At 48.0% G+C, this 15,374-nt stretch overlaps 1 protein-coding gene across 5 annotated transcripts in view; it reads right to left on the reverse strand.

The window, feature by feature from the left end:
• Positions 1-1,411: 1,411 nt before the first annotated feature.
• UNC50 (unc-50 inner nuclear membrane RNA binding protein) overlaps positions 1,412-15,374 on the reverse strand; it is a 529,462-nt gene continuing 515,499 nt past the window's right edge. For all 5 annotated transcript variants that reach the window (XM_069636655.1, XM_069636654.1, XM_069636652.1 and 2 more), the window contains one exon: positions 1,412-2,211. In XM_069636655.1, coding sequence (XP_069492756.1) covers positions 2,075-2,211 — 137 coding nt within the window. In that variant the 3' untranslated portion in view covers positions 1,412-2,074. The remainder of the gene's footprint in view (positions 2,212-15,374) is intronic.

Below are 15,374 nucleotides of genomic sequence, written 5' to 3' on the forward strand. Positions count from 1 at the left end.
CACTTCAACACAACATGAGGCTAGAATCTGAAGCTGGTATAAAGACTAAGCTTAGGGCCTGCTCACTTCATTAGTAGAAGGCCAAATGGCCTAATATAAGGCGCATAGGCTATGCAATTGCATTTTTTGTTTTAACTGCTTTTAAAACACATTATAAAATATGCCCAGCCTGAAAACAAGCAAAATGAAAAGGATGTGAATCTATAAAAGAGGCAATCCTGGGTAACTCTCGTCGCCGTTTAGGGGTGGATGTGGATGGGCATAGTGGCAAAAGTACCCTCTCCTTTTGATAGTCTTGAGAATGAAAGGTCTTGCCTCAGTTTTGGAGGGTGCACAGGTGCAAGAAAGGATACCCCGGGTTTTTGTAATTTACTACGTACCTAGATAGGGACGGGCACTGTTGGTGGGAGGCGCAGTTAAGGAGCCCTATGTGCATCCCCCACCCTGCTCTAGGATCTCCATGGGATGGGAAAAACTGACAGCTCTCCTAATGAACCATACCAATTGAACAATCTCGTTGGGGCTTTTAATGCGAGTGGAGTGTATAAGGCCTTATTGCCGGGATGAGGAAAGGTATCCTCTCTTTACTTGAGCTTCCCTTAGGACGAAATGTATTATATTGCTTAACTAGACCATATGTAGGGGTGCATGTCGGTGGGTAGAACTGGCGAGAGAACCCTATTCCAGGGGCCTGATCCTCCCATCAGTTATCGGGATTCCTTATTTCCTGGGTCAAGGAGTGTGGTTCTATCATGACTGCAGACCAATAATCTTAATTGCAACATACTTGAGGACAGTGAGGTAATCTAAACTGCTTGCAACTCTCCTCCTTGTGATTTGTTCTCCAAAGGTGAGGCAATATTGATTCAAATATGCCGTCCTTCCAATGGCAGCTGCTGATATCTCTCCATTACTGTAGCATGCACAGCAAGCTGTGAACAAATTCATTTGGAGAAGCACTACCCAATGGTAGAACGTATTTAGTCGCGCCGCGGGCCCCTGGTCTGAACATCATGGCCCCCTTTCCCAAGGGCATCTCTAGGACATAGAGTTAACATCCTAGGAACAAAGAATTAAATGTGAAATACTTGATGCCAAATGTTTGTCTGGGTTGGGTGTCTCAGACAGCTGGAAGGACCTGTGTGTGAATTCACTTAATTTTGTCTTCACTTTATATTGTAGCAATCATTGCAAGTATGAATAAATGATGATTCACCAAGTGGTTTAGAGAAAAATGGTTAAGAAATAGGCCTGTTGCAAATTGTGTCCAATGCATTTCAGTCATCCATGACCATCTTCAGGGACAGGCTGTAAAATAAATGACTTTTCTTTTTCACAAAGCACATGATGCACAGTAAACACCGTAGAAGAACCTGGACACATTCTCATTACACAACTAATTACAACTGTAGCCGTTTGAAAATATTTATTACACAAAATGTACATGTTTTAGGTTTTCCATTAGGAATGTACTTTGCATATATTTATACAGGTATTTGTTTATCCCAATCAAAATATGTGAGATTTTATAGCAGCTTGTTAGGTCGTAGGCATGTTGGAACCCGCATTTTGTAGAGTGACAGAACTTGGCCTGGAAAAGGAGCCGTGATCAATGTTATCACAAGTGGAAATGTCATGGTATGTGGCCTGCTTTTGAAACACAACAACATGTGATAGATAGTTCAATGGCAAAGGAACGGGCAACTATAACAAAGAAAAGAGCCAAACATGACCGGAGAAGCACTTAACTCCTCCCACATCACTACAGTCCACAGTGCACAACTTGCTGTGGCCTTCTTTGCGATTTATATTTTTGTTGATTTTGAGAAAGAAAAAGAAATGATTAGTCATCTTAATAAAAATGATTTGAAGGGAGCTTAAGTATGCCTGACTTAGGATACTTCATTATAGAAACACACCCCATACAAAGTCGTCTTATTTACAGTGAAAAGTTACATATTTACACTTTGTACAATATATTCATCACTGCTTCAAAAAGAATGGTAGCAATACAGATAAAAAAAGCAGCTGTGCCAAATTATACAGATAAAAAAAAGCAGAAACACCCCTTATTTTATTTTACTCGATATTTGTAGAAGGTTGTAAGCATGCCAGTGAAGTTCCATCCAAGCGCTAATGACAGCACATACAGAAGACATAGAAGTGCAAATGGGTACAATAGGACCACCGTGTTCTTCAAAAAGGGCAACGCTGTTGAAGAAAATAAAAACAACATTACCAGATTTAATTTTTCACACGTATATGGGTCACTTCACAGCTGAGAATATTTAGAGAAGACTAGACACAGGTTTCATAACAAAAACTATCAGAATTTAACATTACATCGGTTCCATCATTTTACCAAAGTTGTTGTCGTATTCATGTAGAAGCTAGATTTGGTAAAAATAGTCAAAGCATTCTACTTGTTTCTTTTTATCTCATTTGTTTAGTAATCAGAAAAACACGTAGTCAAACGCGTTAATTTTCTTAGAATTATAAACGTTTTCATCATTACTATCGGCAAGCGTCAACCAAGGTACTACCATTTCCAAGAAGCAATTCAGCTTTGCCTTGTGCTCTACATAATTAAACAGAAGGATATCACTTCGATGCCAGAACGGAAGATGTCGAACAACACAGTAGGATATTTACCATTCAAGATAATTTATTTTTCAAAGGACCCTCTTGTTTACTGCGGCTTTTGTATTTGCAAAAAAACTGCAATTTTTCAAATGTCGTAAATAGGACAAACTGACATTTTGATTAGCCGATGACCATCGCTCTAGTGTCCTGTTGTCGTGCACAATTGAGAAGGAGCAATTCACTTTGAGGCAAGCAGGAGAGATCAAACATGCTTCACGGAGTGCGCGTGGTACATCTCCCAACAAACCCAGTGAGTGCCTGCAGACCACAGCAATGTCACATATGAAATCGGTTTCAAGACGTGGACCGCCACCCCTATCAATTAATGAGCCCATGTGAACTAATTAGCCACAGCAAATCCCAGTCCCTCGCCAAGTGGCCATATATGTTTCAGAGCCTCAGTCTGGCCACGCAGGAGAGTTTATATTACCCGGGCACTCAGTGTGGGTGTTATGAGAGCAGTGGGCGATATTGGACGGAGGTGTTGTCAGGAGTTTGCAGAAGAGGTTGGCAACTAGGGAGAAGGAGGAGAAGGGAGAAGATGAGGAGGTGGGTGAACATCACAAGGAGGTTTGTGAACAGCAGGAGGCAGGGTAGAAGATGGAGGAAGAATGTGAACATCAGGAGGTGGCAGAGAAAAATAAGAGGAGGTTGGAGAAGGGCAGGAGCAAACAGATATACAGCGTAAGAAGATTTGTGGTGGTTGTCTGGGCCTGAAAGCAGAGGGTTCGGGAAAGACCCCAAACTGAAAGGGGTTGGACCGTCATTGGGAGGGGACATGACCATATGGTGAAATGTTGAAGGGGGCAGCAAACGGAGGTGCTGAAAAGGGGAAATGGTCTGGCACCCACAAAGATGAGATGACTAGGTCCTACTCAAGGAGCCAAGAGTGGGGGGAGGGGCAATGCTGCCATGGCTTTGCCAAGTAAGTTCATCCTATAACAGCAGCTGCTAGGAGAAACTAAACAATATCTACAAAAGGGGACCAACAGAGGCAATATTCACAGAAAAGAAGGATGTGGGAGACACTTCAGCCCAACACAGGGAGAGGTGCCTAATGGCAGAGAAGAAGGGTGAAAACACTTAAGAACGTTACTGGGAGACTTGAAGGATATGAAGAAGCAGCGTGCAGGAAACCCTCAAGCCTGACTGATCCAACATAGTAAGTTGATGGGGAACAGTTTGGGGTGAGTGGAAAGATTGGTTGTGAATCCAACTTGTGACACCAGGCTGCTATACTGGTCCTTTGTGTCACCCGCTAGGCCATATGGCATAAGGATTTTACTGTACAACATGTTCTGATCAGTCCATCATAAAGGAGATGATAAAACCAGATACTGGCTTCTGGCATTCTTGATTGATTTATTGACTCCTTGTGTGTCTTGTGTTATTGAATTTTCAATGATTTTGTATAATGCCAAATTGCATCAGGGTCCTTTAGACCTTTCAGTTTAATACAGACAGACACACGGGTTGACAAAGGTTAACAATGCATGGGGCCCTATAAAGTAAAAGTGGTTTAAAAAAAAATCTGAGTACACAACTGTCCATTCATAGTTGATTTATGGTTCGGGCACATTATATAAGGTATCCCTTTAACCAGGATATACCCGGAAATGGTAAGTAGATGTTCTTGGTGATGTGACTACATTTATTCTGCTGTGAAATTGATGAGATTGAAAGTCTTTCTCTCACGCAGAGAACTTACCTTCATTAACCTTGTGTGGTACACACACAGCCAACCTTTGAGTCTGTTTGAATTTGCTCATATAACATGCTTCTGTTATATTTTCAAACTGTGAAGCAGCCTCAGTTTGTGCTGTTTTTCGTGCCACTGTGGATTAAATATTCTGGTTTGCCCACCTTTACTCACTAAAAATGCAATTTTACTTTAGAAACCACAATGAAAACACCAGGACCGAAATGCCTTAAAAAACATAGCAATTATATTTTTAATTAAGCAGAAAAGTTAGAGTTCAGAGCCGTTGCACACAGTGCACCATGTAGCGGTTGTTACAGAGTACTACAGGCTGTTTATTGTAAAGTAAAAGATAGGCGTTGGCATGGGCATTCCTCTCATCGAATCTTGCTGACAAACGTGAAAGGTTGTCAGACCTATGAAAGCTGCACCACTCCAGTTCCGTTGTTTGTAAGTAGATAGTATGGCGCTGCCTAACAGCAGGGATGAAAGCACACAACTCAGATAATCGTGTGAGGGAAAAAGCACAGACCCCAGTGCAGGCGTCCCGTTTCATTGACTTAATGCAACAGAGTGCCTGCACTGGGGTATGTGCTTTTTATCTTTCATGTACCGACAATACTCTCTCTACAAAGGCGAGGACCCTCCGATTTAGTTTATGTAGTGAAGAATAATACAATTACTCCATGCCTGTATTAACTGCAAATCACTTTATAATATTTTATATATGATTTTTCTTCCTTTACCCGAGAGGGGAGGTAGATTGGGGATGCGATTCTAAACCGATAAAGCTCCAAAAACACTACTACTGGCAACTAACATTTGTCTTTTGTGGCTTGTAAATCTGTTCTGATTAGCATATTATGCATATATTAGCAATATTGGTCTCTGGTTGTAGTTTGTACAGTTGCAAATAAATGCCCAAGTACTGCTCAGCTGAGTTGCGAGTATGTTCTGCTCAACGGATTCATAGAGTAGTATTTAGTAAAAGTGTATATGGAGCTCCACATTGCAGCTTTACATATTGTGTCCACGGAAAGGTTTGCTGGGAAAAAGGCAAATGGTGCCCCTCTGGCACATGCCGAGTGTGTTTCTGATGTAGTGGATAGTTCCTTTTGTGCAAGGGTGCAGCATTCTAATCTATTATACATGTGGCAATCCTTGCATTGCGTATATGACATAACGTCATACTGCAAAACCTTCGAAAAATTGCCTGTTCTTTTTTTAATATGTTGTGTTCGAGGGGATTGAGTCCTCCGACGTATTCCATATCTATGACAGGTAATCACCACAGCTGTGCTGCTTCGGAAACTTTTTTCGGCGTCCTGCTTCGATGACGTTGATGCGCCGTCGTCGAGGACCGCCTCTGACGTCATCTGATGTGATAAGTAGGATGCACGACGCCCGTAGCCTCAGTTCCGTTTTTTCCGCGAACGTGCTGCTTCGTGAATCTCGGTTAATGCCTCGACTCTTTGGAGTTCTGTTCTTCTCGGTTCTTCGAACCTGTTCGTTTTTATGAGAAAATCCTTTGTGTGAAGATGTCTTCTACTTCGTCTTCGACCCCGCGTCCGGGCTTCAAGAAGTGCGGGGAGTGTGGGTCCAAGATGTCGGTGACGGACTCGCACGACGCCTGGCTCTGGTGCCTCGGGGAGGCCCACGACACGGATGACTGTATCGACTGCCAGTCACTCACGTCCAAAGCCTTACGAGAACGTAAGAAGTTGTCGGTAGGTCGGGTGTCTAAGCCCCGGAAGTCGAAGTCTGCGGCGCTTTCGACGTTTGATTCGAGAGGTGACTCTCCACGTCATCGTCGCAAGTCTCGTGGGTCTCCTTCTAGGAGTCGGTCTCGCCACTCCTCGGCCTCTTCGAGGCATTCCCGGAAGCGCCGACAGCGGTCGTCTTCCAGGTCCTCTTCTGAGGACTCTGCCCGGCACGTCGCTTACCCCACCAGCCGTGCGACGCCAGAGGAATGGGCTTCCTTCGGGAAGAAAATGCTGGCGATTCTCGAGTCGCAGGGTACTACACGTCCACGCCCCCGAGTGGGGTCGGCCGTGAGAGGTCGAGAGACACCGCTCGCAAGAGTGGTCGGCACGAGTCACGGGAGAGGTCCCGTTCGGACAAGGGGACTCATTCTCGATGTACCCATTCGAAGGTCCCGGTCCTCGACGCGTTCGAGACCGTGTGCACCTGTGATGTCTTCGAGGAAGACATCGACGTCTGAGGCGTCGAGGGGGTCGACAGGCTTTCTCGAGGCTCCGGCTCCGAGGAAGTCGTCGAAGCTCAGGTCATCGAAGGACACGCTCGGAGCTCCGAGGACTGTGGCGACGCCATCGATGCTGGCGGCGCTGCATCTGACGTCGACGCCGATCCTCTTGGCGCCGATGACTGTTCTCTCAACGCCAGCGCCGATTGGCTCGACGCCCTCGACGGCTTTCAAGGCCAGGGTGTCGGAGGTACCCCGTGGCACGGGGGAACCCAAGCACTCTCGGGTGCCTTCTTTTCGCCACCTGGAATATATTTCGGAGGTGGATGAGGATTCTGATGGCCTGGTTCCTAGTCAGGTTCCAGTTGAAATGGTCTCGGGCCATAGTCAGTTTGACGATTTGAGGCAGTCACTGCATGATGCCAGTGGACTGGACACCTCTACGGAGGTGGAGTTTTATAGGCCTGAGCCTGGCTCTCATGCCGATTCCTCGTACCGGCGCCTTATGGCTAGGGTTTCCGAGTACTTGGGATGGTCTGCTCCCCCAGGGGAGTTTGTGCAGGATGATCTCACGGACATCCTTGATGTTGGTCCCCCAACTGACCCGGTACTGCCGTTTCATATGGCTCTACAGAGAAGGGTGGCGGCGGCTTGGACTGCTCCGGAGAGTCTCCCGGCGGTGGGCAGGTCCTTGTCGCGAAAATACCATCCAGCCAGTAGCGACCCCTGCTACTTGACCAGGCACCCCACTCCAGAGAGTTGGTGGTGCAGGCGGCCACGGCCCCGGCAAAGCAGGCGTCGTACCCTACAATCCCTCCTGATAGGGACGACAAACGTTTTGATGGCTGGGCGAAGAAAGTGTTTTCTTCTGGTGGTATGGCGCTTCAGGCGGCCAACTCCATTTGTGCCTTGTCTCGTTTCACACACACTCTGTGGAACTGTGTTGCGTTAGCGGCTGAACATATTCCCGAAGGGGGCGAACGGGATGGTTTCCTTGCTATGGTGCAGGATGGTAAGGATGCCATGTGTGAGTCCCTTCAGTCGGGTTTGGAAATGGCTGAATGCGTCGTCAGCAGGTCCATGGCGGCGAGCACCGTGATACGCAGGTTTGCGTGGTTACGGAAGTCGGGGTTTGCTCCTGATGTGCAGTCCCGGCTCCTCAACATGCCCTTTGACGGTGAACACCTTTTTGGCAGCAAGGCTGACGAGCGCCTTGAGAGGTTGCAGACCTCCAAAGCTGCATCGAAGTCGTTGGGCGCTGCAGTTCGCCAACCTCCGCTTTTTCGTCCTAGGGGACAGCAATGGAGGGGTGGTTCCTTTCGCTATTACTCGTCCTTCAGTAAAGCGAGAGGAGCTGGCAGTCAAAGAGGCCAACGCAGGGGTACCAGAGGTGGACGACAGGGTACCCGTGGTGCCAAGGCCACTCGGGCAGTTGCCTCTTTGCCCTCAGGTAACGCCGCAGCCGCTACCACTCAGTCATGAGGCCATGTCCCATGGTTCGCCGGTTGGGGGAAGGCTGGCGCAGCATCTTGTAGAGTGGCGTGCCATTACTTCAGATGTGTGGGTTCTGGAGATCATAACCCACGGCTACTGTCTTCCCTTTCGGCACAGGCCTCGCGACAATCCACCGGGGAACCTCTCTTTGAAGAGTCCGGATCCGCTCCTTGCGCAGGAAATTCAAGCCCTGCTGGAGAAAGGCGCCATAGAACTGGCGCAAGTAGCGGAGAGGAACAAGGGATGGTATTCCCCTTATTTTTTGATTTCAGAGAAAGACGGGGGATTGAGACCCATCATGGACTTGCGCGGTTTGAACAAACTCCTCAGGAAGGACAAGTTCAAGATGGTTACTCTCTCTCAAGTCCTCCAGGCCCTTCAGCTTCAGGACTGGTTGGTGTCTCTCGACCTCAAGGATGCTTACTTCCCTGTGCCGATCCATCCCAAGCACAAGAAGTACCTGAGGTTCGCGGTTGGCGACTCGCACTTACAGCTTCGGGTCCTGCCGTTCGGATTGACCTCCGCCCCGAGGGTTTTCACCAAGCTCATGGTGGTGGTGGCAGCGCATCTCAGGCAAGGGGGATTCACGTCTACCCCTACCTGGACGATTGGTTGATCAGGGGGAGCTCTCCCGAGCAAGTCCTGGATCATCTGTCCGTCACCTGCCACTCCCTTCACAGGCTGGGCTTCTCCCTCAATTTAAAGAAGTCCCATTTGACACCAACACAGCGGCTCCAGTACATCGGAGCAGTGCTCGACACTTCCCTGGGGCAGTGTTTTCCTCCCCAGGTGGGGGCTCTTCACATTCAGCAGATGGTGCACAAGTTTCAGCATGCCCAGACGCTCCCAGCGTTTGAGTTCTTGAGGTTGCTCGGCCTCATGGCATCCTGCATTCTTCTGGTGCCAGAGGCTCGCCTACGGATGAGATCTTTGCAGTGGGCACTCAAGGTGCAATGGTCGCAGTCCTCCGGCAGGATGTCAGACCCGGTTCAGGTGCCGCCCTCAGTCGCCCGGGACCTTCTGTGGTGGGCTGTCGAAGGCAACTTGATGAAGGGGCTCCATTTTGGCTTCCCTGGCCGGAGGTGACGATCGTGACGGATGCATCCCTCACGGGATGGGGAGCTCATGCCAACGAGCTGACAGTCAGCGGTCGTTGGTCTCCGTCGGAGTCCAGACTCCATATCAATCTGTTGGAGCTGAGAGCCGTCAGGCTAGCCCTGAAGGCTTTTCTGCCGACTGTGCGAGGAAAGAATGTCCTGATCCTGACGGACAACACAGTGGCCATGCACTACCTCAACAAAAAGGGGGGGGCAGGGTCACTTCCTCTGTACAGGGAGGCGATGCAGCTCGAGTTCTGGGCCATCCAGCAGGAAGTTTCGATCTCGGCAGTTCATCTGGCCGGAGAAGAAAACGTGACAGCGGACGCTCTGAGCAGGCAGAGCACGATCTCTCACGAGTAGGAGTTGGCTCAGGAGATTCTCCTGGAGATCTTCGCCCTTTGGGGGACCCCTCAAGTGGATCTCTTCGCCTCCAGTGTCAACCGGAAGTGCGAGAGGTTCTGCTCGCGGGAATTTCCTCCAAAAGGAGCCTTAGGAGACACGTTTGTGGTGGAGTGGTCATTCCCGCTGCTGTACGCGTTTCCTCCAGTCCCCGTCATCCCGCAAGTGCTGCGGAGGTTATGGAAGTTCGGTTCCCGGATGATCCTCATTGCTCCGGCGTGGGCTCGGAGGACGTGGTACCCGGACCTTCTCGACTTGCCCATCTGCCCTCCACGTCGTCTTCCCTACCGAGACGATCTGCTCTCACGGGAGGGGGTCAGGTTCTCCATCCAGAGGTCAGATCCCTCAACCTTCACGCTTGGCTTCTGAAAGGTTGAGGTACAAGGATTGGGACCTGCCTGAAGACGTGATGGAGGTGTTGCTCTCGGCCCGACGCCAGCAACTAAGTCTCTGTACCATTGCCGTAAGTTCTGCGACTGGTGCAGAGTTCAGAATGTGGATCCTTTTGCATGTGACATCCCTGTGGTTCTGTCCTTTTTACTTTCTTTGGCCCACAGGGGCTTGCAAGTGGGTACCGTTAAAGGTTACCTGGCGGCGCTGTCCATCTTTAAGCGCTCGTCTGAAGAATGTTCCTACTTTAAAACCCCTTTAATTTCACAGTTTCTGAAAGGGCTCACTAATGTGTTCCCTCCGTCACCTTTCCTGGTGCCCGGTTGGGATTTAAACCTTGTTCTTAAGTTTCTTATGGGTGCTCCGTTAGAGCCTTTGCATTCTTGCCCTTTGAGGCTGTTAACTCTGAAAACTGTGTTTTTGGTTGCGGTTACTTCCGCTCGCAGAGTGAGTTACAGGCACTTTCAGTTAAGCCACCCTTCACTGTATTTCACAAGGACAGGGTTGTCCTTAGAGTTCGTTCTTCTTTTCTTCCAAAGGTGGTTTCGGAATTTCATTTGGCCCAGAAGGTTGTTCTTCCGGCATTCTATCCTCCTCTGCATCCTGGTAAGGAAGAGGAGAGGCTCCATAGGCTTGATCCTAGGAGAGCTTTAAGCTTTTATGTTTCACGCATGTCCCGGGTCAGAGTGGACGATCAACTCTTTATTGGTTACGCTGGAAAGCGTTTGGGACAGGCTGTGACAAAACAGACTTTGTCTCGCTGGATTATTTTGGCCATCTCGGAGTGTTACCACTTGGCGGGTAAGGACCCGCCGGCTGACTTGCGGGCCCATTCTACCAGGGGTATGGCTGCATCTACTGCCCTGCAGAGGGGTGTTCCTATTCGCAACATCTGTGATGCAGCCACCTTGGGTTTTTGTACGTCACTACTCCCTCGATTCCATCCGAGGACAGGATCTGGCCTTTGGCAAGGCTGTCCTTTGCTCTGCTATTTGATTGGCAATTCTAAATTTTGATTCTAAATTCTTGCCCTCCTCCTTGCTCTGGTACTGCTTTGGGAGTCTGTCATAGATATGGAATACATCGGAGGACCCAATCCCCTCGAAGAACAAGTTACTTTCTTACCTGGTAACGTTCTTTCGATGGGATGGTCCGACGTATTCCATATCGCTCCCTCCCTACCTTCCCCGCTGCAGAATTTCTTTTGCGATTGCAGCTTACGTTCAGCAAGGCTTTGTGTCTGACTGGCAGTTGACTAATGTCACACGTTCTGGGGGAAAAAACTACAACTGAGGCTACGGGCGTCGTGCGTCCTACTTATCACATCGGATGACGTCGGAGGAGGCCCTCGACGACGGCGCATCGACGTCATCGACGCAGGACACAGACGCCGAAAAAAGTTTCCAAAGCAGCACAGCTGTGGTGATTACTTGTCATAGATATGGAATACGTCGTCGGACCATCCCATCGAAAGAACGTTACCAGGTAAGAAAGTAACTTGTTCCTCTAGCCATGTAAAACATGGCTGCTCTTCAAATGTTGACAGTATATTCATTTGTCTGCATTTATGAGTTGTTTCTAGGGAAAAAGCAATCAATTCAATTGACTGGCTCACATGAAATTCAGAGATACATTTAGGATAAACTCCTTGGCAGATGTGAAAAACCAACTTGCCTTTGTGTACGGCTACAAAAGGTCCATGGGCAGATAGTTCTTGCCACTCATTTACTCTTATAATGGAGTTGGTTGCCAACAGCAATGCTTCATAACAGATATTGTGAGCACTTTTGAATGGAGAAAGTGCTACCATCAGTCTGTGTAATACTATGTTAATATCACCACATGGGACTACGATGGAGAATGGTGGTTGTATTCTTTTAAATCCCTGCATGAGTCGCTTAACCACTGGATCTTCCACAATGTGAGTTCAGGCCTTGCAAATTCTTCAAAATCACACTAGACCTGTGGGGCGAGTTCCTCATTTTACATACTCGACCTAAGAAAGTGCCCTTGCCCCAAGGTGAGTGGTGACAACATATTCATAAGTGCTTTTTGTAAAATGGTGAATGTTGCCGTAAACACGCTGCAATGCTGTCAAGCATGCACAGTGAAACCTGTATTTGCCATTTACTGCAAACAAAGTGTGTTTGCAGTAAATGAAAAATAAGTATCTAACATACCCATACTTGCCGGCAAGGTCGAGTATCATGCAAATGGTACTCGCCCTGCATAAAAACGACTTGCCAATGCTAGTGGGCTAGTAGATTTAGCTAGCCCTGGAGTTTGTGTTGTGAGGTGGTACACAACACTAAGGCTGCCATGTGGACCACAGCGGCTGCATATGATATGACTACAATTGCAAGAGGGGCGTGAATGTGATCCAGTAGCAATCCAAACAGCAAAGTATATGAGTTCAAATTAAAGCGAAGGTCCAGTCAAGGTTCTATAAAAAATATACATACTTTAATTAAACACACCATATGCAACAATAACTAAACAGAAAAATACTACACAAAACCCACCCGTGTGGAAAGAACACAGACTATGCCAAGAGAGAAAGACGTAGCACTCTGGGTACTGAAACAGGGGTGAAAGACTATTAAAAATCACAATGTACTTAAAAGCATATGTTCATGTGTGAAAAGGGATTAAAAAGGTGGCTTATTCAGTCCCTAGCACCCAAAGGTTCAACAAAGGGGGCCGTTATCAGTCAATAATTCCATGTGCTGTTCTTGGCAGTTCGACCGCTTCGAACCAGGCTTCTCGGTACCGTTTGTGTGGTTTGCATCAGGATTGAAAGCAATGGTCGCGTTGTTCCAGGCAAGAATCAGGTGTCGAGTGGAGGGTCGAGATGAAGGTCGTTGCGGTTCAAAGAAATGTGGATCGTGAGGGCCACCAAGGTCGGTTCAACAGTTGGTTTCTGTAGAAAAGATTCTTGTGATGGGATGCACAGTTTGATTTGGCCAGTTCGATCCATTGTTCGAAGGTCGTTGTTTGAAGAGGGCACCAGGGTTTGTTCTACTGTAGATCAAGATCAGCAACAAAGATGCTGGTGGTGTGAAAATCTGTGTTAACGCGGTGGGAACAAGGAATTCAAGTTTGAGCAGAAGCAATGACGCACTCAGCAGGCGTGATGCTGGGGCGAACTGCTTAGAGAGTACAATAAAGCTGCTCGAAGATTGGTTGAGTCCCAAAGGCAGCTGCAGATGGTCCTGGCGTTGAAATGGCTTGAATTATGACTTGCAGCAGTTTGACAGCAGAAAAACATGGATCCTGGCTGTCTTGACTCTCAGGTTGCTGTGAAACTAACACCAGGGCTCAAGGATAAATGAGTCCTTGTTGTTGGGTCCCAACACAGTCTAGGATGGCGTACACCTGCAGGGTTCCTTCAGCTCAGTGAGGCCCTGGGTACCAGTGTGGCTGGCAGGGAGACAGGTCTTGCTCCAGCAGCAAGTCACCCCCAATGCGCCCTCAGGATGGTTAGGGAGCAGAGCTTGCATATGCATTGGACACTCACAGCCTCATCACGGGTTGGGCGGTATCCCGAGTGGGATACTGCCCAACTGTACTTGCGCCCTCCGGGGGTATTACCGCTGGATCACGGATTGAGCGGTAACTATAATTCCCCATTGGGTCCATGAACCCAACTGGAAATTTTCGGCGCAATTACTGCTGGCTCTATTACCGCGCAGTAATTGCACTGAAATGCAGCATTTTGCAGCGCATTTACCCCCAGCTTAGAGCTGGAGGTAAATGCTGCCAGTCTGAGAGTGAGTGCACCCTTAAATGCGGCGGTAACACTGTTACCACCGCATTTAAGGGCTACTGCCCAACTCGTGATGAGGCCCTCAGTCTTCACCTCTGGCGGAGGGCTTTGGAAAATCAACTCCCCCCCCAACAGAGGCCCAATACATTCTTCCTCTGTGTTTATTCAAGTCCACAGGTGATTTCACTAAAGCAAGCATGCTTACAAGTATCCAATCTCTGTCCTCTTAATAAGTGGTCTTTGCCTTCTGATATCATACCTAAAGTGCTTTGCGTTAAAGGAAGCTGAGGGGACAAGGAAGAGGGAAACAAAATGGTGGAATCTTCCTCCAACTGTGCTGAGCTATATCAGTCTACACTATCACTACCCTCTTCCCTTGTCAAAAGCATCAAAGGCCCTTTTGGTATACATTAATTCATTTTGACATTTGTAAAGAGCCTTTCACCATAATTATGGTCCTAACACGCTTCTGGTTGAACACCCTTGGTTGGTCCAGAGTGCAGGTTTGAGAGAAATGGGAGGAGCGGTTATGCGTGTGTGCATTTCAGCTATTTAAGTTAAGTGACGGTGGCCAAAACCCTGCTAGTCACCCATGTCTGAATGGCGTGTGGATGGGTGTGCTCTAAGATTGGCCTGGGTGCGTTGCTTTTAAGGAGGTAGAAGATTATGTGGGAAGCTACAGTTTGAATTTCTGTAGTTAAAGGTAGCTTCATTCTTATGGCAAAGGTGTTGTGTGATAGTGTTCGTGTTGTATGTGAATGCAGGGTGTGTGGAATGAGCAGCGCCTTCTGACAAGCTATGATGCTGTGGTATGTGCGGGGAGGAAAGGTTAGCTGTACAAACAACAATGTTTACATCCTGGGTTCTGTCTATGTACAGGAGCAGTGCTATATATCATGGACGAAATAAGTGCTGAAAGAGTACATCATACTCACCCTCTGAGAGGATCTTGGAGTGTTAAAATGCAATCCATAGTTCCTTCTAGTGCAAACAAGACACCCCTTTCATACTTCCATAAGGCGGCATGGGCCACCCTCATGTGCTTCTGGGTACCATGCTGTGCCTAGCAAGAGGAGGGATTCAAAATGCCTGATTGTCCTCTTCCTGGAAGATCCAGGGGTTTCCTGGAGGTGCAATTTAAGTGTGAGGCAATGCCCACCCTCCAAGCCCATATGAGTGCAATATCCAGCCCACTGTCAGAACCGTTTATTGTGTGCCAGATACTGGAATGCCTTCTTGAGTCCTCCATAAGGGTTGGCGGTGCCCAGAGTGGGGACTGAGGTGGTAGAGCTATGAAGAAGGATTGACAGGCCGGTCATGGAGAGGGGCAAGTGTGGCGGGGAATAGGGGGGTGAAATGAGGATCAGGAAGAGGAAGGAAACAGACAGACTTTGAGGGCTTTCCTAATGGCCAGGTGATCCTCTATGAGACAGAGTGAGAAAGGCAGCAGTTCCAGAAAGTGAGTGCAAGGACAGAGAAGGAACAGGTTACTTACCTGTAACTATTGTTCTCCAGCAGGGGTCTGGCATGGATTCACATGCTCAGGCTGGGAATCCTCTGTAAAAGAAAAAACAGTTTCACTTTCACTTACAAACGTTATTTCTCCTTTAAACCAATCACTGTCCTCTGGGTCGTACTGCCCCGTGTCCAATGACAGTCCTCTCCTCAAGCCCCTCCCCG

Source organism: Ambystoma mexicanum, chromosome 7p, assembly GCF_040938575.1.
Source record: "Ambystoma mexicanum isolate Mex_15411 chromosome 7p, UKY_AmexF1_1, whole genome shotgun sequence".
NCBI lineage: Eukaryota > Metazoa > Chordata > Amphibia > Caudata > Ambystomatidae > Ambystoma > Ambystoma mexicanum.